This window comes from Moschus berezovskii, chromosome 12, assembly GCF_049115385.1.
Source record: "Moschus berezovskii isolate FMDL1 chromosome 12, NW_MosBer_1.0, whole genome shotgun sequence".
Taxonomy (NCBI): domain Eukaryota; kingdom Metazoa; phylum Chordata; class Mammalia; order Artiodactyla; family Moschidae; genus Moschus; species Moschus berezovskii.
In genome coordinates, this window is record NC_142471.1 from 80,372,551 (window position 1) to 80,396,316 (window position 23,766).

General features: G+C 39.6%; 1 protein-coding gene across 2 annotated transcripts in view; it reads left to right on the forward strand.

The window, feature by feature from the left end:
- The first annotated feature begins 679 nt into the window (after nucleotides 1-679).
- TDRD1 (tudor domain containing 1) overlaps nucleotides 680-23,766 on the forward strand; it is a 45,499-nt gene continuing 22,412 nt past the window's right edge. For both annotated transcript variants that reach the window (XM_088842533.1, XM_088842534.1), the window contains exons 1-15: nucleotides 680-998; nucleotides 3,472-3,530; nucleotides 9,124-9,268; nucleotides 11,028-11,133; nucleotides 11,650-11,713; nucleotides 12,552-12,656; nucleotides 12,884-13,066; nucleotides 13,551-13,694; nucleotides 14,245-14,416; nucleotides 15,638-15,724; nucleotides 17,685-17,852; nucleotides 18,014-18,121; nucleotides 19,153-19,323; nucleotides 21,785-22,027; nucleotides 22,373-22,513. In XM_088842533.1, the coding sequence (XP_088698659.1) occupies nucleotides 698-998; nucleotides 3,472-3,530; nucleotides 9,124-9,268; nucleotides 11,028-11,133; nucleotides 11,650-11,713; nucleotides 12,552-12,656; nucleotides 12,884-13,066; nucleotides 13,551-13,694; nucleotides 14,245-14,416; nucleotides 15,638-15,724; nucleotides 17,685-17,852; nucleotides 18,014-18,121; nucleotides 19,153-19,323; nucleotides 21,785-22,027; nucleotides 22,373-22,513 (2,197 nt within the window). In that variant the 5' untranslated portion in view covers nucleotides 680-697. The remainder of the gene's footprint in view (nucleotides 999-3,471; nucleotides 3,531-9,123; nucleotides 9,269-11,027; nucleotides 11,134-11,649; nucleotides 11,714-12,551; nucleotides 12,657-12,883; nucleotides 13,067-13,550; nucleotides 13,695-14,244; nucleotides 14,417-15,637; nucleotides 15,725-17,684; nucleotides 17,853-18,013; nucleotides 18,122-19,152; nucleotides 19,324-21,784; nucleotides 22,028-22,372; nucleotides 22,514-23,766) is intronic.

Consider the following 23,766-nt stretch of genomic DNA (forward strand, 5'->3'; position numbering starts at 1 on the left):
AATCCCAGGGACGGGGGAGCCTGGTGGGCTGCAGTCCGTGGGGTCGCTAGGGGTCAGACACGACTGAGCGACTTCACTTTCACTTTTCACTTTCACACATCGGAGAAGGAAATGGCAACCCACTCCAGTGTTCTTGCCTGGAAAATCCCAGGGACGGGGGAGCCTGGTGGGCTGCAGTCCGTGGGGTCGCTAGGGGTCAGACACGACTGAGCGACTTCACTTTCACTTTTCACTTTCACACATTGGAGAAGGAAATGGCAACCCACTCCAGTGTTCTTGCCTGGAGAATCCCAGGGACGGGGGAGCCTGGTGGGCTTCCGTCTATGGGGTCACACAGAGTCGGACACGACTGAGCGACTTAGCAGCAGCAGTAGCAGTGGAACTGTCATGGCACTTCTGGGTGTCATTTCACTTGCTGATTGAGGATCAGGGTCTAGTCTTGTCCACCAGCTTGGTCCCTTTTGATTCTAATCCGTCAGTGTTGTGTCCTTGGGCTATGTCATTCTTTCAAAAGTTGTGCCCTGCCCCTTTCCCTCCTGATATAGTTACATCTGCTTTGGAGTCATTTATGAGAAGGAGCTGTTGCATAAGAAAGAAACCACTTGGGCCTGCAGTGCTTCTACTTTTGAAATTAAAAGTTGCCTTTTAAATACATTTTTTCCCTTAGACTTCTGTGAATGTTAAACTGCCGCTTAATATGATGTCAAGAAATATTTTGGCCGCATCTACCTGTAAAATGACAGAGCCATTTAATTTTGAGAAAAATGAAAGCAAGCTTCCATCACACGAGTCTTTAAGAAGTCCTGGAGGACATCCTAACCATCCTAATTTCAGGTTGAAAAGCCCAGAGAATGGAAATAAAAAGAACAATTTTTTGCTTTGTGAGCAAACCAAACAGTTTTTGGCTAGTCAGGAAGACAGTTCACTATCTTCACACCCTAACGGTGTCATTGGAGAAATGGCTGGATCCAAGGAAGACAGGAAGACATTGCCAACAGGTGAGTACAAACTGCAGGTTTAATATTTAATAGTCACTTGATTCTGATGGTTTCTTAGACTTACTGAAAGTATCTGTAGCTACACACCAGGGGCCGATTAACAGAACAACCAAATGACTAACTTACAGTATTTGCATGTAAATATTAATTTAGAAAGGAAAGCCAGATGCCAAGTACTACTTCGGTTGCATTAATCACAGAAGGATTCGTGAGAAAATGTCTACAAATGAACTTCTCTCCCCAACCCTCCACCCAATCCAGAGATACACTAGAAATGTAGAAACAAAACACTGGCCTTTTATGAATGTTATAAAGATTGGCCTTAGGCTAGAAATACTGTGCAAATTTTGTGCATGTAATAGTTCACAAAGATGTATCTAAGACAATAGTTTGTTTCATTTGATTTTTTAAAAAATCATTACTTTAGTCTTAATTCTAAAAATCTGCTTTTTAAGGAGGCTGGGACCTGGTGGAATTTAGCCTCTGTGAATGTATGTAAGCTATGACCTTATAATATGGTGATGTAGTTCTCAAAATTTTGGCCCTTGGGCCTCTGAAAAAGTGAAAGTGTTAGTTGCTCAGTTGTGTCCCACTCTTGGCAATCCCATGAACTGTAGCCCTCCAGGCTCCTCTGTCCGTGGAATTCTCCAGTCAAGAATACTGGAGCAGGTGGCTGTTCCCTTCTGGGGATCTTCCTGACCCAGGGATTGAAACCAAGCCTCCTGCATTGCAGGCGGATTCTTTACCATCAGAGGCACCAGGGAAGCCCATGGGCCTCTGGGATCACAAGTATTTTCCTAATAATATTAAAACATTATTTGCTCTTCTTCACCGTGCTGACTTTATGCAGGTGGTGCAGAAGCAGAGGTGGGTAGCCTCTAACACCTCATTAGCTCATCTTTAGCAAGGGTACCAGCCTGGGTGAGGGGTCATTGTTTTTCATTGTCATGCACTTGCATTTAAGACAAACGCAAGCCAGAAATGTCAATTTTATGTAAGAATGCCCTTGATAAGGCAGTACAAATTTATTAATAAGTCTTGACCCTTGTGTACAGGTATTTTTAGTATTCTGTGTAACAAAATGAGAATTACCCCTAACTTTTGCTGCTGACTGAAGTATGAAAAGCGTGTGTGCAATTGTTTGAATTGTAGCTGAATGGAAATTTTTTGGAATTTTTTTTGGAATTTTTCATTTTTGCTTGAAAAGAATGACAAACTGTGGTCATTCAGACTTAGATATCTGGCAGTCATTTTCTCAAAAATGGGCAAAGTGGGCATGTCACTTCAAAGGAAACAGCTGACAGTATTTTGTTGCTAATGATAAAATACAATTTAAGGAAATGTGTATCTGCCACTGTGAGCTAGAGAGCTTCCCAGTACTTAGAAGATTTTTCTGCTGAGGTGCACAGTGATATTCTTAAGATTTTTTTATATTGTCTGATGAAATATGTCAACATTTGTAAGATCTGCATAACTCAAGAGTTTCTTAGTCTTTTCCAAAAAACCAATGTGTAGTGTTTTGTAGTCATGCATGGATAAAAATCCATTTAAAGTGCAAGATAAATCAATGGATTCTAATGTAACAGATGGAAAGTTTATTGATATAGCTTTAGATTCCATATTGCAACTAACCCTTAAACTACCACTTGAGTTTTGGTGTGAATTAAAGGAAAATATCCACAGTTATCTGAGAAGGCCATGAAATACTATTCCTGTTTGTAACCGTATATGTGTGTGAGGCCAGATTTTCTTCAGAGACGTCCATTAAAGCAACATATAACAACAGATTGGATTCAAAAGCAGATATGAGAATCCAGCTATCTTTGGTGAAGCCACACATTAAACAGATGTGAAAAAATGTAAAATAATGCTACTCTTCAAACAATTGTGTTTTTTTTTGCTTTGGAAAATGCAGTTTTTAAAAAAAATCATGGTAACATGTAATACATTTGTCATTTTTAATAAATATTTTGAATGTTTAGTGTTAATTTCTACTTCTTAGTTTTAATTTCTGTTTTTTTGGCCGTGCCATGTGGCTTGTAGGACTTACCAGGGATTGAACTCAGGCCCTGAGCAGTGAGAACATGGAGTCCTAACCCCTGGGCTGCCAGGGAATTCCCAGTTTTAATTTCTAATAATGCTAAATATTGATAGATAAAAAACCATGTAGACAAAAGCTCTTTGAGGTCCTCAGTAATTTATGAGGGTAAATGAGTCTGCAGTTCAGAAAGGCTGGTAACTGTTTCCTTTGTGAATGGAGAAAAGTTCACAGTGGGCAGGGTGTACTAGCAGAGGAAATTTCAGGCGAATCCGTATTTTACATTAGGAAGAGTAGGATGTTGCTTATTTATAGTGTGGCTTTAAGGCTATTATGGTATAGCTCTATTTGAATATTACTTAATTATGGTATTGTAAGTTATCAGGAATAAAGTAATATTTGACTTTTATTCGGCATTATGTTTTATATCCCCAGGTAACTCTGTGTCACCATTAAATGGTGGAAATAATTCACCACTCAAAGAAGTTAATAGTGTAAGTAAATGTGGATTTTCTTCTCTTTTGTGTTTCTGGATAAAAGATTCTAAACATGCTTTTGTATTATGTTAGTAAAGAATTACTCAATTTGCAGGTCATATTCAGGGTCACACTGTTTTATCTTTAGCCTGGTATCTTTTAAAAAAATAACCTTTTTCTATTTAGGTAATTACAGATTGACGTGCAGTTGTAAGAAATAATAGAGATCCTTTGTAGCCTTTACCCAGTGCTCCCTGTGGTCACACACTACAGAGCTGCAGTATAATATTACAACCAGGATAATGAAACAATGCAGTCAAGATACAGAATGTTTCCATTGCTCCAAGGATCCCTTCTGCACCTTTTTGAGGTCACATCCACTTCCCTCCTGCCCCCTATCAGTTCACTTCAGTTCAGTCGCTCAGTCGTGTCCGACTCTCCGCGACCCCATGAATCACAGCACGCCAGGCATCCCTGTCCATCACCAACTCCCGGAGTTCACTCACACTCATGTCCACAGAGTCGGTGATGCCATCCAGCCATCTCATTTTCTGTCGTCCCCTTCTTTTCCCGCCCCCAACCTTTCCTAGCATCAGAGACTTTTCCAGTGAGGCAACTCGTCACATGAGGTGGCCAAAGTATTGCAGTTTCAGCTTTAGCATCAGTCCTTCCAATGAACACCCAGGATTGATCTCCTTTAGAATGGGCTGGTTGGATCTCCTTGCAGTCCCAGGGACTCTCAAGAGTCTTCTCCAGCACCACAGTTCAAAAGCATCGATTCTTCGGCGATCAGCTTTCTTCACAGTCCAACTCTCACATCCATACATGACCATGGGAAAAACCATAGCCTTGACTAGACGGACCTTTGTTGGCAAAGTAATGTCTCTGCTTTTTAATATACTATCAAGGTTGGTCATAACTTTCCTTCCAAGGAGTAAGCGTCTTTTAATTTCATGGCTGCAGTCAGCATCTGCAGTGATTTTGGAGCCCAAAAAAATAAAGTCTGACATTGTTTGCACTGTTTTTCCATCTATTTCCCATGAAGTGATGGGACCAGATGCCATGATCTTTGTTTTCTGAATGTTGAGCTTCAAGCCAACCTTTTCACTCTCCTCTTTCACTTTCATCAAGAGGCTTTTTATTTCCTCTTCACTTTCTGCCATAAGGGTAGTGTCATCTGCATATCTGAGGTTATTGATATTTTTCCCAGCAATCTTGATTCCAGCCCCTATACCCCCTTCTTAACCCCTGGCAGCTATTAATCTAATCCATATTTCCAAAATGTCATTTCAAGGATGGGGTGCTATACAAACAGTACTGTACACTTTGTACCTTTTGGGATTGAGTTTTTTTCACTCAGTGTCATTCTGCAACTGTTGGTATCAGTAGTGTGTTGCTTTTTATTGCTGAGGCCTATCTAATTCTGTGGCCCATTGAAATACATCTGGGCTGTTCCCAGTTTCTGCCAATTATAGCTGCTACTACTATAAACGTTCCTGTGTAGAGTTTTATGTGAACATGAGTTTTTTGTTTTTGCTTTAGAATAAGTGCCCAGGAGTGCAGTTTCTGGGTCATATAGTAGTTGCATATTTAGGTTTTTAAGAAGCTGCCAAGGTGTTCTGCAGAGTGGCTCTACCATTTTACATTCCCATCGAGAATATATAAGTGACCCAGAATCTCTCCATCCAGCATCCTCTCCAGTGTTTGCTAGTGTTAGTATTTTTAGTTTCCCAGTTTTCACATTTATCTACTGATGGCTCATTGTGATCTTAATTTGTTTCCCTGATAGCTAAGGATAAACATCTTTTCATGTGCTTATTTGCCATCCATGTGTCTTTTTTGGTGAAATGTTCTTCATGTCTTTTGTCCATTTTCTAAATTGAATTGTTTATTTAGTTATTTTTTCCTACTGAGTTTTGAAAGTTCTTTATGTATTCCAGATTCTAGTCCTTTGTCAAATACATGATTTCCAAATCTTTTCTCCCAGTTCCTAACTTGTCTTTTCATTCTCTTAACAAGGTATTTAGCAGAGCAAAAGTTTTTAACTAAATCCTGGTCAGTTTTTCATTTTATGGAGTATTTTGGTGTCATGTCTAAGAACTCTTTGCTGGTTTAGCTCCAGAAACTTTGGGATTTTTTTTTTGCCCAAAAAAGTTTATAGTTTTGTATTTTAATGTGTGGTCCATTTTGAGTTAATTCCAACTCATGAGACTTAGGTTGAGGGTAAATTTTTTTGGCTGGGGATGTCCAGTTGCTCCAGCACCATTTGTTGAAAATGTTGTCTTTCCTCCGCTGAATTGCTTTTGCCCTTTTGTCACAAGTTAGCTAGACTAATTTGTGTGGGTCTGTTCTGGATTCGCTGTTCTTTTCTGCTGATCTCTGGGTCTTATCCCTGCTTCAGTACCACACAGTACTAGAGCTGTGATAGATAGTCATGAAGTTGGGTGCAGTGATTCCTCCCATTTTCTCTTTCATCTTTCAAAATAGTTTTATTCAGTCTTTTTTCTTTCCAGTCTACATTTTGGAGTACTCTTGTTTGTAACTAGAAAAAATCTTGCTGGAATTTTGATAGAATTGCATTAAGCCTGTATATCAATTTGAGAATTATTGCCACTTTTGCTGGGTTGGGGCTTCCCTTGTGGCTCAGCTCATAAAGAATCTGCCTGCAATCTAGACAGCATATTTAAAAGTAGAGACATTACTTTGCCAACAAAGGTCCATCTAGTCAAAGCTATGGTTTTTCCACATCCACATGTATGGATGTGACAGTTGGACTATAAAGAAAACTGAGCACCGAAGAATTGATGCTTTTGAACTGTGGTGTTGGAAAAGACTCTTCAGAGTCCCTTGGACAGCAAGGAGATCCAATCAGTCTGTCCTAAAGGATATCAGTCTTGAATATTCATTGGAAGGACTGATGGTGAAGCTGAAACTCCAATCCTTTGGCCACCTGATCTGAAGAACTGACTCATTTGAAAAGACCCTGATGCAAGGAAAGATTGAAAGAGGGAGGAGACGGGGGATGAGATGGTTGGATGGCATCACCAAGTCAATGGACATGAGTTTGAGTAAACTCCGGGAGTTGGTGATGGACAGGGATGCCTGGCGTGCTACAGTCCATGGGGTCACAAAGAGTTGGACACGACTGAGCAACTGAACTGAACTGAGCTTGCTGGGTTGAATCTTCTAATTAACACAATCTGCCTTCCAATTCATTTAAATGTTCTTTGATTTCTTTCACTGTGGTTTTCAGTTTATAAGCAGTGCATGTTTTGTTAGATTTACACCTAAGTGGTTTTTTTTTTTTTTTGAGTAAATGCTGTTATACATTTTATTTCCATGTGTCTTCATTTTCATTGCTAATATGTAAAAAATACGGTTGATTTTGCATGTTTATCTTGTATCCTGTGACCCTCCAGGAGTCACTTATTCTAGGAATTATTTTGTAGATTGCTTGGGATTTCCTACATAGATAATTATATCATCTGCAAATAAAAGACAGTTTTATTTCTTCCTTTGTAAAATATATGCTTTTAACTTCCTTTTCTTGCCTTATTGTGTGAGCTAAAACTCTAGCACTGTGTTAATAGTGATGAGAGTAGATATCTTTGGTTCCAAGCTTACAGGGAAAGCATTGTCTTTGCACTGTTGAGAATGTTATCTATAGGATTTTTGTAGATAATCTTTATCAAGTTGATGAAGTTTTCTCTCTTCCTACTTTGCTGAGAGCTTTCTTTTTTATCATGAATAGGTATTGAATTTTTAAATGTTTTTTCTTCGTTCATTGATACTGTTGTGATTCTTTTCCCCTTTAGCTTGTTAATTTGATAGATTACATTGATTTTTTAATTTAACTAGTCTTGTATCTCTGGAATAAACACCACTTGGTCATGATGTATAATTGTTTTTTATATATTACTGAATTATATCTAGTGTTGCTTTGAATAACGATTTTTGTATCCATTTTCATGAGTTTTGTCTGTAATTTTCTCTTTTTTATTGTCTTTGTATAGTTTGAGTGTCAAGATAATACTAGTTTTTTGGGATAGAGATTGTATAGAATCAGTGTAAATTCTTTATGTAAAATACCAGTGTAAAATACATTTGGTAGTATTCTCCAATAGTATAAGCCATTTGGGCTTGAAGATTTCTTTTTGGGGAGTTTTAAAATTATTCATTTTCCTTAACATTTATAGGGTTATTCCAATTATCTATTTTATATTATGATAATTTGTGATTTTTCAGGAATTGGTCCATTTTACCACATTGTGAAATTTATGTAGAGTTGTTTGAAGTATTCCGTTATCATCTTTGTATCTTCATGGTCTGTAGTAATATATACCTATTTCATTCCTGATATTGATCATTTCTGCCTTTGTTTTCTCCATTGTTAGTCTTGCTAGAGATTTATCAATTTTGTTAATCTTTCCAATGAACCAGGTCTTGTTTGATTGATTTTTTTCTCCCAGTTTTATTTTTAATTTCATTGATTTCGACTTTTATCTTTATCGTTTCCTTCCTTCTGCTTGCTGTGGGCATGTTTTATTCTTATTGTTTAGGTTCTTGAGATGAGAGCTTACAGTATTAGTATGACTTTCCTCGTTTCTAATGTGTGACTTCAGTGGTATAAATTTCTGTCTTAGCGATGCATGCATTATTTAGAGGTGTATTGTCTGGTTTCCAAATGTGTGGAGCTTATCTGTTCTCATTCTGTTCCTGATTTCTAACGCAAGTCCACTGTAGTCAGAGAACACCATTGTCTGTGTGATTTATGGCCCAGAATGTGCTCAGCTGGACAAGGATGGGCGTTCAGCTCCCTACTGTCCTTCCCACCCTCCCTGTGCCCCCCACCATGTCCTCTCTACTTCTGTGGGGTGGAGAGAGGACTGGAGATGGGAGGATCTGGAGAGACTCCACTCATTCCTATTGAATGGTGGTGGAAAATCCTGACTGTCCACCAGGCTTCCTCTTAACCACCCCAGTGGTAGTGGTGATGGGGGTAAGAGGGACACTCATTACTGCCAGGAGAAGGTTCCAGGCCGCCCTCCACATGGCCTCTACAGGGAGACCCCACAGGGATGAAGTACTGGCTCCCTGCTCTGTTGGCCTTCTCCCATCTCCCCGGATGGGAGAGAGGGATACCTCCCTGTGCCCTGGCAAGGGTGGAAGTGTAGGCTCCCCAGTCTACCTTTGCTGGTGGGAGGAGGACCACAGTTTTTTTCTGCAGTGATTGTCTGGAGCAGTTACTGATTAAGGTTTTCTGTCTTGCTGGGCTGCCCCTTTCTTGGTCTTTTGGCCAGAGAGTGAGCGAGCAGGCTTTTTGCCGGGGCTTTTATCATCTGTGCCTTTGGGTGTTTCTGGCTTCTCCAGTACCCCATTTGTGTCTTTCTTTGGGCCCCAGAGTACCTCGTCTGTCTTCTACCTTCCTGCAGAGTTGCTGTGTGTTTTTTCATGTATGTCCAAGGTGTTCAGTTACAATTAATGGTAGGAGTAAGGAAAAGTACATCTACTTAATCTTTTCAGAAGCGAAATCCCAAATCTATATTTAACAAATAAAAGAAACAGAATATTCTTACCAAGTTTTAATACTGCTCTTCTCTTTTCTTCATAGAAGCCTAGCAATCATGTGCCTACTGCAAAGTCAAAGAAGGTACACAAGTTGGTTGAGAGTTCCTTGTCTGTAAATAATCCAGCACTCTTCAGCTCCTTAGGACCTCCTCTTCGATCGACAACTTGCCATCGCTGCGGCCTGTTCGGTAAACATACTGTTCTCAGATGCCTGTTGAATTGGGCTTCCCTGATAGCTCAGTTGGTAAAGAATCCACCTGCAATGCAGGAGTCCCTGGTTTGATTCTCTGGGTCAGGAAGATCCCCTGGAGAAAGGGATAGGCTACCTATTCCAGTATTCTTAGGCTTCCCTTGTGGCTCAGCTGGTAAAGAATCCGCCTGCAATGCGGGAGACCTGGGTTTGATCCCTGGATTGGAAAGACCCCTTGGAGAAGGGAAAGGCTGCTCACTCCAGGATTGCCTTTTGAATTATTCCTTTTCACATTTGGAAAATACTTTTATATAAAACATAAACAGGTGAGTGTATATGCATATATACATCACATGCCCGTTTCAGCAGCTGCCAACATCCTACCATTCTTGTTCATCCATATCTTCCCACCCTTACTGCTGCTTTGCTTGATTATTTTTATACCTTTTTTGATATATTCAATAAAATATAATATCTCTGAAGTGCACGAACTCATAGCCCTGTCAAAATGAAGATTTCCATCTCCTCAGAAAGTTCTCTCCTGTCCCTTCTCAGTCATACATCCGCCCCACCTGAGGCAACCACTGTGGTGTTTTGACCATAATTTAATTTTTCCAGTTACAGAATTTCTCGTAAATGGAGTCATACAGTATGGACTCTGTGTGTGTGAAGCTTTTTCTGTTTAAAAAATATTCCTGCGTTTAATCCATGTTGTTGCATGTACAATTGATTTTTTTGTTTTTTGCTGAGTAGCTTTTCACTGGGTGATACCGCAGTTTGTGTATCTGTTCTGTTGAACATTTTGCTTGTGTCCAGCTTTTGGCTATTATGAATAGAGCTTTCCGCATTTTTGCATAAATCTTTGTGTGGACATAGGGTCTCACTTCTTTTGGGTACAGACCTAGGGAGTGGGATTGCTGAGTCAAAGGTAAATATATGCTTCACTTTATAAGAAAAAGTCAAGCCATTTTCCAAAGAGTTGTCCCATTTTGCATTCCCTCTGTTGTTGAGTTCTGATTGCACCACATCTTTTGTCAACATTTGGAGTTTCCAGTCCTTTTAATTTTAGCTCTTCTCGTGGGTATGTATGGCAGTATCTCTCTGTGGTTTTAATTTTCGTTTCCCCTCATGATCAGTGATCTCAAGCAGTTTTCCTGTGCTTACAGTCTGTTTGGATATTAGCCCTTTTTTCCTATTTCTTTTAGAGTGGAAGCATTCGAGGTCAGCCTAATTTTGTGGGTTTGTTTCTTGTGTTTTTTGTTTTGTTTTTTAGATAACGTGTTTTCCTCTGTCTGGATACCGGTAGCATTTTTTCTTTCAACTTCATTTCAGAAACTTCCTGGGTTTTTCTAGGTGTGGTTGTCCATTGGTTTTTGTTCTGTGCCTTCTTAACAGCACAAGGTGGACCTCATCAGACTGTTTGTGCACTGTCTGATTCCACCACCCCAGATTTTCTGTCCCCTTTGATTGTTCCTTTTCCAGTACATGTTCTGGGTTCTACTTTAGGAAAGTCAGTGGTGTTTCCAGTCTGTCCCCCTCCTGGTTTTCATCTCGGCACTCCCCTTTTTCTGCAGTTCAAGAGAGCTTTAAAAGTTCAGCCTTAACCCAGAATCATAAACACATGATCCCCTTCACCTAGTCTCCTTGATGTGATTAATAGAGTGGCATTTGATATGTCTGGTCTTTGAATCTGTCTTGCTCTTGGTGACAGATATTTGTAATAACACACTGGCGGTGTCACGGGCTGTCTTCTATAGGGTCGCTGAGGTGCTCACAGTGCAAGCAGACGTACTACTGCTCCAACATATGCCAGAGAAGGGACTGGGCAGCCCACAAAATTGTGTGCAAACCTGTCCAGCAAAAGTAAGTGTGAGTTTTAAAAATGTCATTAGAGGATATTTTAGAATATGGGTTTTTTTTTTGGTAGTATAGGATCAAGTAAACAGGCATAAGTATGTAAATGTTGCTCCTTTTTACTGAAGTTTAACATAAAATGTACAAATCCGAAGTGAACAGCTGTATGATTTTTGATCCTCAGAACTCTGTTTTAGGTAATGTAGGGATTATTTCCATTTTGCAGTTAGGAACACTGAGGCTTGGAGAATGGGACTGTCTCCCTTTCATTAGGCGGCTTTTGGCAGAAGCACACCTGTGCACAGAGCAGACCATTGCATAGCCAGCGCGGGTTGTACTACCTTGTTACTGCTGTGATTCTCTCTGGAAGAAGCCGTCTTGCTCTTCTGGGTTTTGTGGAGAATTTAACATAGCTGTGGCCCCTACCACAATTATGCTACCATTAATTGGTTCTGCACCATATGTTTTATTTTTATTTATTTTTTTACTTCACCATATATTTTATAATTGGTTGCTTTATTTCAGTTTCCACAAACTTGAAGATTATAAATCACCTTTTGAAACAAAGAACATGGAAGTGAAAGATGAGGTATGATATATTTATACTCTTTCTTTGCCCTAAGAGCAAAATTTTAATGATGCCCATTATTTCAAAATAAGAGGACTGAAGCTAAATAAAAAATTTATGACTTATTTCTCCATTTCAGCAGTGTTCTGTTTTTTTTTTTTTTTCTGTTAAATAAATCTGTATACCCTAGTGATCTTCAGGGGTCTACAAGAATTGTTTATGACCAGCTGTTTTTGTTTTTGTTTTTTCTAAAAAGGACTTAAGATGCTATGTCTGGCTGTAGGTGGATGACTGAGAGTCCTTTCTTTTTTTGTCCCTGTGTGCACGGCTCTCTAGTTTTGTGTACTGGATTCTGATAGGGCCCTGTTATATAAAGGAACATTTTTTCCCTGTTGATACCTTTCTTCCATTTAGGTAACTATATGAAGTAAATCATTTGTAATCTGGAAAGTATCACTAATCCAACTCATGTTTTATAGATAAATTTTAGTCTTTTCTAGCTGGTCCTGGCTTCTACTTTCAAAAAGAAAACACATCCCTATAAAAATATTAGCAAAGGAAAACTTAAAATACTGTCTCCTCCCCTTTTCCCCTCCTCCCCTTCCCCCCTCCCCTTTTAAAAATAAGCTCAACATTGTTATCACCATCATGGCCTGATTCTTGGGTGATCACAATGCTGTGTACTCTGCCTGTAGACAGTTTGTTTTAATGACTCTTGAAGATGTGTTATTTCTCTATGCTTTTATTCAAACCTGAGCTGTTTTGACCTTGATTCTAGCAAATACTGGCCATGGTATTTAAAAGAGTGCTTGTAAAGTAACTCACTTATGTGTTGGGTTGTTTTTTTTTTTCAAACCAGAGTGACTGTCCTCTCAGAGTTACTAAAGAAAGAGCTATTTGTGCTGATAAAATAATGTTTTCTGATTTGAGAAGCCTGCAACTCAGGAAGACCATGGAAGTAAAGGTATTTGCTGTTTAATTTCCACAGACAGAGCTCCAAAGCACTACAGATTTTTTTCCTTGTTTCCCGTGTTTAATTTGAATTTATAAGATAGCTCCAAAATAGTGTTGAAATTGATACAAATTGTAGAAACTACTTATAACATTTTTTGTATCTTGTTACAAAGCTTTCTAGGATTAACATTTGCTGTATTTCTCGGCAAATTACTACAACTTTTTTGTCTTTGAAAGGGTACAGTTACCGAATTCAAACACCCAGGTGACTTCTATGTGCAGTTATATTCTAAAGAAGTTTTAGAATACATGAACCAACTCTCTGCGAGCTTAAAGGAAACTTATGCAAATAAGGCACATGAAGAAGATTATGTTCCTGTGAAGGGGGAAATTTGTGTTGCCAAGTACACTGTTGATCAGGTAACCCCAAATGAAATGAATTATTAAATAAGATGTTTTAATTTACTTTGCTTCTATCAGCTTGTCACCAGAGCTCTTAATGATGTGTTAGATGGCTTGAGGTGAGATTCTGGTCACACTGCCGTTTTTCTTCCTCAGTCAGGAGTTCAGGTCTGTTCACTTACTTCCTTCATGCCCCAGGCCTCTCCAACTCTAGTAGGCTCCTCAATTGCTGGGTGGGTAAGAGTCCTAGAGCTTGTGTTTATTTGTATAGCCAAGTCTGCTGGGCTAGAATAGCCTGGGGATTGTGCATACTAAAGCATCTAAAATGGACAATTTTGGGGAATTCTGAGCCAGATTCTTAGGAAGTTAACTTGTTAATGGAGCATCTCAGTACAGAACAGTAACCTTTCCTTAGCAAGTTCTGTAGATTGATTGAGAGTTTTTAAACCTAATGTTGTGAAATGCTGTTTTGAAGCAGAATGCTGTCATATCTCACTTTCAGACCTGGAACAGAGTAATAATTCAAGATGTTGATCTGCTACAGAAGGTGGCACAAGTCTTATATATTGATTATGGAAATGAAGAAATAATCCCAGTAAACAGAATTCACCAACTAAACAGGAAAATTGATTTGTTTCCTCCTTGTGTGAGTCTCTTTTACTTTCTAAATTCCTACTAGTGTCCCAAAGAAGCTGTTTTTAATGTTTTGATGGACACAGTATTTGCATGTTCTTTTGCCATGGTTATTATGAAAAAGTACCAATTGGTATATCTTTTACTATGTAGAGAAATACTAAAGGACTTTCTTGGCTCCACTTTATTAGGCTTTACTTAAAGTACTGCCACAGGTGAGAAACTTGGCATTTTTAGGGACACTTTATCAGTCTGCTGTTTAGAAGCAATCATTTCTATATTTATTACATTATTTGAAAGCGACTAGAATTTATGTGTAATTGAGGGATAATTACTATCTTTTCATGGATTTTTCAAGCTTCAAGTCCCAAAAGGTAAAATGTTGTGGATAGAATATCAAGAGGGACAAATAGTTATTCATAAAATTGTTTATCAGGTTTGTACTTGAAGATTTTTGATGAATCTTCAGCATGAAATACATCATTCTTAAAAAATTTTTTACATAATTAGAAAAAAGTCATTTTCAAATATTAATCTCTAGTACCTTGTATAAAATCTTTCAGGCCATAAGATGCTTTGTGGCCAGTGTTATCCCGGCAGAGGGGAATTGGAGCAATGATTGTATCAAAACTATTAAATTGCTGTTAATGGAGCAGTACTGCTCTTTAAAGATAGTGGACATCTTAAAAGAGGAAGGGGTTACCTTTGCTGTGGATGTTATGATGACAAGTTCAGGTAAGTTCTGACTCTTTCTTTTTAAGTGGAGCATTTAATGTTACACAGAAAAGAAATAGAAACATAAAGTGAGACCAAGTAAGCTCTAGTCCGGAGTCATTTAGATTGTTATGGAAAATACGGCCTTGGCTCTGCTACTGCAATTGGCAGTTTGTCAGAGACAAAGCCTGAGTTCATAGAATTGAGTATATTAAGAGCTAGATCTAGACAGTATTGGAAAAACTGTATTATCTTTTTTATACAGCTACTATAATATTTATCCCTAATTTCTGCTCATTTACTGGGAAAATTCAGGAATTTCTCTCTGAATTTGTCCATCCTCACCGTCAGTGCTTTTTCACAGAACTTCATGGAACTGGATTTGGATAGCATTGTTGTTTAATTGCTAAGTCATATCTGACTCTTCTGCAACCCCATGGACGGTAGTAGCACCAGCCTTCTCTGCTGGGTCAGGGAAGATGTCCTAGAGAAGGAAATGGCAACCCACTCCAGTATTCTTGCCTGGAAAATCCCATGGACAGAGGAACCTGGTGGGCTGTAGTCCATAGGGTCACAAAGAGTCCACCATGACTTAGCAACTAAACAACAACAACAAGAATTTGAGTTGTAGAAATGGAAGCAGTTTGAGATCCTGTTCTGACTTCTTATATTCCCTTTATGAGCTTTTAATTGCCTCTTGATTTCCAAGGTATTATTACTCTTCTACTGTTTGAGACCCATCGTTGGTTGATTACTTCGTAGAAAATTCAGTTCACCCTTTTGTGAAATTAAGTATAAAATCTGTATGTTTTGTTTCTTTGCTGTGTATGTTTCATGTTATGACCTGAGCTTTTGGAAACTGTTGATATTTCTCAACCACACTTTAAATCTGAGATGAAGTAGTCTTGTGTCTTAAATTGATTTTTTCTTATAAATGGTGATTATTCTAAGCATGCCAGTGAGATGGTAGCTAAATCTTTCATGTTAGTCATAATTTTTAAGTGAAATATTTTTATTAAGTTTTTTGTCAAGTAATGATGGGGTTTTGGCTTCAGTTTTTTAAAGCTGAGCATTAATAAACTATGTTTTTCACATAGAAGCTGAACTACTGAAAAAAGTAGGCCAGTGTGTGAATACCGATCATCTCTAAATCATATGATTATGATGCATTTGTTTTGTGTTTATTCTCTTCCTCTGATACTTGGTGCATTTCAATGGAAATGTTTTCTGAATCACTTTTAGGAAAATTCTTAGACCATGTGCTCATAGAAATGGGATACGGTTTGAAACCTAAGGGGCAGAATTCTAAGAAGCAAAGTACAGATTCAAGTGAGTATACAGATTACTACTGAGCAGTATAGTGATTTTAGTTATTGAAGAATATATTTTCTACTAAATGAAAAAGGCACATATCACACTCAGATTTAATGGAAATGGTAACCATTCTGTAAACTTTATAGAAGAAAAAGGATACTTTTGAATTTAGCAGTATATTATTTCCTTATTTCTAATCAGTTTTCCCTGCTTGTTTTCCTTCCCTCTCCTATCAGCTGATTCTCCATTTTATAATTAACCAGAGATTACAAAGTACTAAACATCACAGCACTTTGAGTTGAGAGATTTTTAGCTAACATTTCCATAGTTTGATTTGTTTTTCCTCCTTCCTTCTCATTCTGGCAATAATAAATAAGGCTATAACATTCTCTTCTGGTAGGGTGGTATTTCTCCTTAAATTTTCCATTTATTTAATTATGTAGTTTTCATTTAATCCAATAAGTTTTGCTGTTAACATTTTATTTTCTCTTTTTCTAGCCTTATGTGTTGCTTTTTGTAGTCTGCTTTCTCCTTTTTTTTTTTGCTCTTTTTCCATTTACTTTAGATGAAGATGCACTTTATTTTCTGTTTCTCATTCTTTCAGAGATGATTGCCAGATTAATGATGCTGTGATGGGACATATCCTGTCACAGAGAAACTTAGTCCTTAAATCTGCTTGATCTCTCAGCTCCCATCTCTTATCCTGTATAATTGGTTGCTAGATCTTTATTGGGCTTCCCTGGTGGCTCAGAGGTTAAAGTGTCTGCCTCCAATGTGGGAGACCCGGGTTCGATCCCTGGGTCAGGAAGATCCCCTGGAGAAGGAAATGGTAACCCACTCCAGTATTCTTGCCTGGAGAATCCCACGGACGGAGGAGCCTGGTAGGCTACAGTCCACGGGGTCGCAAAGAGTCGGACACGACTGAGCGACTGAACGGAACGGAGATCTTTATTAGTTCTTCTTCCTGAATAGCATTTGTGTATTTCTTTATTTTCCCTTTCTTTTTTAAAAATCATTTTTTTTCCCTACCATTTTTCTGGTTCAGGAGTCTTTGTCATTCATGGATCATTGCAACAGCCTTCCAGTTTATCTCTTGTCTCCTGTCTGTATTCTTATAGTACTGCCTATATGAAATCCCTAAAACATAAATATTGGTGTGAAAGGCTTGCTAAAAAGCTGTCAGTGGTTTTTTGCCATCTGGAGGCGAAAATCCAATACTTCCTGGTCTAAAACTAGTCACGGTTGAAACCATAAATGATGTTGGTGTCTTAGGGAGAGGGTAAAGTGAGGGAGATGAACCTGGGCTTACACTACCAAGGGAGAAGCTGTGATGCAAGAGGTGGAAAGAGAACGTGGAGAATGTTGCCAGAATAACAGAAGAGTCAGTCTTCTGAACAGGAGTCATCGGCAGTAACAGATGCTACCAAGGGGTCCAGGGGAAGGAACAAAAGCCGCCCAGCAGAATACCTATGGGCATTGCAGGCCCAGAGGGAAGGAAGTGGAAGTGAAGTCGCTCAGTCGTGTCTGACTCTTTGCAACCCCAAGGACTGTAGCCTACCAGACTCCTCTGTCCATGGGATTTTCCAGGCAAGAGTACTACAGTGGGTTGCCATTCCCTTCACCAGAGTATCTTACCGACCCAGGGATTGAACCCAGGTCTTCTGCATTGTAAGCAAGATGCTTAAAATGGGAAGGCCCAGAGGGAAGAAGTTGTTAAATGACTGGTAGCAGAAGCACAGGTGTGTACTGGGGGCCCTGGGAAGGGCATCTGACCCAGATATGGAGGGAAGTCTTTTGCAGTGACATCATACTGAGCAGGAAAGACTCAAGTTGTTGGGAGATATGGGAGTATGTTTTGGAAAAAGGACCAGCATGTAGTGAGGCCTCGACGTGTGAAAGAGCACAAGAAGGTCTGAAAAACCAGGAAATGGGATTAAGGAAACCAGAATGGCTTACCTCTCTGTTTTCTAATAAGGTGATCTTGAAGATGTCAGAAAAATGATGGCTGAAAACAAAATTGTCGTGGACAGAAGTGACCTCATCCCCAAAGTGTTGACTCTGAATGTTGGTGATGAGTTTTGTGGCGTGGTCGCCCATGTTCAGACTCCAGAAGACTTCTTTTGTCAACAGCTACAAAGTGGGCGTAAGTAAATCTTGATCAGTGCTGTCAATATAACATACTCCATCTGTCAAAATAACATACTCTGTCAAGAGACTCCATCTGTCAAGAGACTCCACCTGCAGATGTGCAGGTAACATGTAGACTTGCATTTCTGTGGTTTAAGATGTGGTCTTTGTCTCCAGGTAAGCTTGCTGAGCTTCAGAGGTCTCTTGGCGAGTACTGCAGCCAGGTACCTCCACGCTTGGATTTCTATCCTACCATTGGTGACATCTGCTGTGCTCAGTTCTCCGGTAAGGAGAAGGGAGCGGTGTTAAATTTTCTACTTACAGTTAGGTACCAACAAATGAAAGATTGAGGGCAAGAGGAGAAAGGGACGACAGAGGATGAGATGGTTGGATGGCATCACCGACTCGATGAGTTTGAGCAAGCTCCACGAGTTGGTGATGGACAGGGAAGCCTGGCATGCTTCAGTCCACAGGATCACAAAGAGTCAGACATGACTAGAGCAACGAAACTGAACTGAACCAACAAATGAAACAGAATCTTGAGTTTGCATTAGATGGCTGCATTTGAAGTTTGTCCTGTACCAATTATGTTTTAAAATATATCCAATTAAGCAGAATCAAAGTGCATGAGGGAGGAAGCCAGTGAACAGGCTTTGAGGGTGTGGTGGTGCAGGAGGTTTTTATCTTATCAACTCTTTTGGAGACTGATACAGGTACTTGTTTGTGTCATTTGGGAATGCGGAACCGCCTAGGGTCATGTCTTGGCCAGTCTTCTGTGGACCAGGAAGAGGGTCTGGAGGCACAGCCTTTGTAGCTCCTCAGATGATGACCCTGTGATGACCGGGTTCAGTCATCTGCTGAAGGGCAGTCCAGTGGCCCTACTTGTATCTCCCGAAAGGGGAGATACAAGTAGGCCTGCAGTAAGTCTGTGGCTTGGTTGATGGAGTCTGGTTGACTCATACTGTCAGGTGTTCTGCAGTTGATCAAGACTTCATGGATTCATTCACATGACCAGGACATCTTCCCAGCCCTAACGGAGTTAACTATCTACTAGGGAGACAAAGCATGGAAGTAAATAACGCCAGCAGCATGCAACATGAGTGGCCCAGTAAGGGCTGAATAAAAGTGGTATTTTAGGAGTTGAAAGCTTCTGATAGGCAAAAGAAGCAGTGTTGAATAAGCATACACTGTTCAGTAAAGCTTGATGTTACATGAAAAGAGAGTCTACTTTAAATGACCATCTAAATTGAGGAGGGAAGGTTTTTACTTATATCTACATTAGAAAAACATTTCCAATGAGTCTCTCCTGTTTGCAGAAGATGACCAGTGGTACCGTGCCTCTGTTCTGGCTTATGCTTCTGAGGAATCTGTATTGGTCGGATATGTAGACTATGGAAACTTTGAGATCGTTAGCTTGACAAGACTTTGCCCCATAACTCCCAAGTTGCTGGAATTGCCAATGCAAGCTATAAAGTGTGTGCTGGCAGGTATGTAATTTTTATGGTTCTCATATTCTTAAAATACTAAAACCTAAAAGTAAGAGCATTGGAATGGAAATTAAACTAGTGATCAAGGAATATGTTTAGATACAACTAACCTTAATGCAAAAATAATCCTTAATAAAACAATTGGGAAATACAGGTGACTCTTTTGCTATCTGTGCTGTGCTTAGTAGCTCATTTGTGTCTGACTCTTTGGGACCTGATGGACTCTAGGCCACCAGGCTCCTCTGTCCATGGGGATTCTCTAGGCAAGAATATTGCAGAGGGTTGCCATGCCCTCCTCCAAGGGATCTTCCCAACCCAGGGACTGAACCCAGGTCTCCCACATTGCAGGTGGATTCTTTATCATCTGAGCCACCAGGGAAGCCTTTGCTATCTATAATAAAATAAAATTGAATATACCTGTGTTTATGAAATTGATTATTCTTTCCTTATTTATAGAGCTTGCATTTTAATATAACCACAGCAGTCTGTCAGTTGCGTGTATTGGGGGAAATCTGCTTTTAAATTCTACTATTCATGGAAGTTTTCGGGTAAGAATACTGACGTGGGCTGCTATTTCCTCTCTGGGGATCTTCTTGACCCAGGGATCTCAGATGGTAAAGAATCTGCCTGTAATGTGGGAAACTTGGGTTCGATCCCTGGGTCAGGAAGATTTCTCTGGAGAAGGAAATGGCAAGCCACTCCACTGTTCTTGCCTGAAGAATTCCAAGGACAGAGGAGCCTGGTGGGCTAGTCTGTAGGATGATAAAGAGTTGGACATGACTGAGCGACTTTTACTTTCACTGCTTGTAAAAACAGTAAGAACATGAATGATCGTATGCTTAGAAATTACTGTACGTGTAATGTGTCCCTCTAGCAGGAGCTAGAGCTTCTTTCCAACTTAAAAGATTGGCTTCTACAACTTTGATTCAAAGTACCATAATTTAACTAGTATCTGCTTATTAGAAGGATATTTCCGAGTTTTTGCTACTAGTAGTGTTCTCTTAAGTGCATTTCACAACCTATCCAAGATCATTTTGTTAGGAAGAGATACAGGCTGCTGTGTATAAGTGAAATAAGCTGTATGGATATATAGTACAGGACAGAGAATATAGCCAATATTTTATAATAACTTTGAGTGGAGTATAACAATACTGAAGTACTGTGTTGTACACCTGAAACTAATACAGTACTGTAAATCAAGTGTTCAGTTCAGTTCAGTCGCTCAGTCGTGTCTGACTCTCCGCGACCCCATGAATCACAGCACGCCAGGCCTCCCTGTCCATCACCAACTCCCGGAGTTCACTCAAACTCATGTCCACAGAGTCGGTGATGCCATCCAGCCATCTCATTCTCTGTCGTCCCCTTCTCCTCCTACCCCCAATCCCTCCCAGCATCAGAGTCTTTTCCAGTGAGTCAACTCGCCTCATGAGGTGGCCAAAGTGTTGGAGTTTCAGCTTTAGCATCAGTCCTTCCAATGAACACCCAGGATTGATCTCCTTTAGAATGGACTGGTTGGAAATCAAGTGTACCTCAATTTAAAAATTAATTTTTTAGAAAGATCATTTCCTTGGGATAGGTTGTAAAATATAGTTATATTGAAAAATGCCTCCTTCGGTGGAATGGGGGTGTCGGAGGTCTGCTGCTTTCGTGTCTGTGTACCTGTTTTGATAGTTCTCTGGAAAAGGTGGACCTGCTTTACACACCTGCCAGAAACGTAGGAGGGAGCCAGTTCCTTCACTCATCATTGCGCCAAATAGATACTTCTGTGTTATTTCATCTTGGCCAGTTTTGATAAACTAAAACATTTTAGTCTGTTTCATTACAAGTGAGATCGGAGGTTTTCTCGTAAGTTACTTGGCTCTTAGTTTTGTGAAATGCCTACGCATAACGTTAGGGTTGTTGATTCTGTAAGTGCCCTTTCAGTAAATACTACAGCTGTTTCATCCATCAGTGTTAGTGACCGGGTTTCTTCCTGGATTGTTTTATATTTTTGTTTATGATTTTCTTAACTTTATTGAGCTGTAATTTATATACCATAAAAGTCACTGTTTTAGGTGTGTAATTCAGTGATATTTAGTAAACTTATCGAGTTGCACCATCATTTCCATAAGCCAGTTTTGGAACATTTCCATCTCCCCACTGAGATCTCCTGTGCCCATTTGTAGTTAATCCTAGCTTCCCAGGCAACCACTAATCTACTTTCTGTCTTCTAGGATTGCTTCTTTGGACATTTCATATCAATGGATTTATGATGGTTTGTTTACATAGAAATATAGAAGCTTTTTACAGACTTTGTAATTTTGCTTTCATTTTCATGTCTAGAAAATCTTCTCCAATGGACTTTCTGGTTCCAGTGTTTGTCATAGATTCCTTACGGTTAACTTTGTGGAAATTAGGAGCTAAATTTCTAGATGGTTGTGATAAGAAGTATTTGAACATTCTTTCAAAAATTCTTTGTTAGGAGTAAAGCCATCGTTAGGAATTTGGACTCCAGAAGCTGTTTGTCTGATGAAGAAAATTGTACAGAACAAAATGATCACAGTGAACGTGGTGGACAAGTTGGAAAACAGTTCCCTGGTGGAACTTATAGATCGGTCTGTGACACCCCACATCAGTGTCACCAAAGCACTCCTCAATGCAGGCTTTGCCGTGGAGGACAAGGGGCTAGTGACAGATACGCCCAGTGACGTGAAAGAAGCCAGTGGTAAGTAAATTGTCCACCAGAGAACATCCATGTTGGAGTTCAGATGGCTCTGTGAATGTATGGGTTCTCATATTTTTAAAAAGAATGGACGTTGAGTACCTCTTGTCTTTTCAAATCAGCCATTCATCCAGTGTGTGTGTTTGGGTCACTGGCAGCTGAAAATTGATCAGAAATGTGAATTTGAAATTCAGTGAGATAGTAACGGTTAATTGTGAGATTAACTGACTTTCCTGTAAAGTCACTAAGAAAGTCATTGGAAGTTCTGTTCCTCGAGAGCAGGTTCTTCCTGCCTTTGACCTACCACTCTGGCCATTTGTTTAACAAGATGTTCATTTATTTTCACAGTTCCCTTGGGTATAGAAGCAAAAGTCAATCCACTGGAGTGGACATGGGTTGAACTTGCTGTTGATCAAACAGTAGATGTTGTGGTCTGTGTGATTGATAGTCCTGGAGAATTTTATTGCCATGTGCTTAAAGGGGATGATGGTAAGTTGACTCTTACCTATTTATGTTACATTGTCATAGATAATAAATCAAGAAAAGTTTGTGATTGGGTAATGATACTGTTCCCTCTTCAGTAAGGGCCAAGTGGGTATTTGTATTTCCAAGAAAGATGTACAGGAATCCTGGAGTGAGTTGCCATTTCCTTCTCCAGGGGATCTTCCCAACCCAGGGATTGAACCTGGATCTTCTGCATTGCAGGCAGATTCTTTACCATCTGAACTACCAGGGAAGCCCCCTGGTTTTACTTGGTTGCCTTTTATTCTGTTGTAAGCCATGATTTCTGTTTTCAGTAGTGTCTCTTTTTAAACCAATTTAGGTTTCACAGAATGTTTCCTAAATTTATTTTTGAAAAAACTGAATTGTTGACTTCATTTAAGTATAACGTACACATAGAGAAGTGCACAAGTAACAGTGATGTGTGTGCTTGGGTTCTGGAGAGGGTGCCCTTGAGGTCAGACAGGCCACTTCCCTCCGCAGTGTATGAAAGGGCCCTCTCCCACACCATTTTCAACAGTGTGTCCTTAAATTTTCTTATTTCGACTAATCTGAAAGGTGACAGTTCTAACTTGATGCAGTTTAATTTCCATTTCTGTGAATGGGCCTTTGCCACATGTTTAAAAGATATTTTCCTTTTTTACTTTGTGTAGTATTAAGATGGCTTTTTAAAGTTCTCCATGGCCTATGTCTTTCTAAGCACATCTCTGGTGCTTTTCTTCAGTGGCTTACCTTTCCATTCTTCTCTGCCAAACTGCTCCTACCAAGTGTTTTTGGCTGCTTAAATTGGCCCTTTGCCTCAGAGCCATTTCTTTTTCTGGAATGCCCTCTCCTTTCGGGAGAGCCCACCTCTCTGAATTTCCTTAGCAGACACTGTCTGCACCACCCATGTAGTGGTGGTTCATGTATGCTCCTTCAGGATAGTGGTTCATGTATGCTCCTTGGGGACAGCGCTTATGTAACTTCCTTTCTGTGCAGGCTTGTCTGCTGTTGCCTGGTATACATGCAAAAGCCCGTGCTCTAGCATACTGACAGTGATGCCATCATTGTGGCTCTGTGCCCAGTGAATTGTTGGTATGGGGTTTACTGAAAATATTAACTATTAACTAAATAATGACCGACTCGCCCAAGTTCTTAATAAGGAAGAGGGAAAGGCATGTGGTATACTTTATAATTGTCTGGAGATGTACCTGGATTTTTATGATCAAAACACTATACAGCTTTAAAGGAAAGTCTGCTAC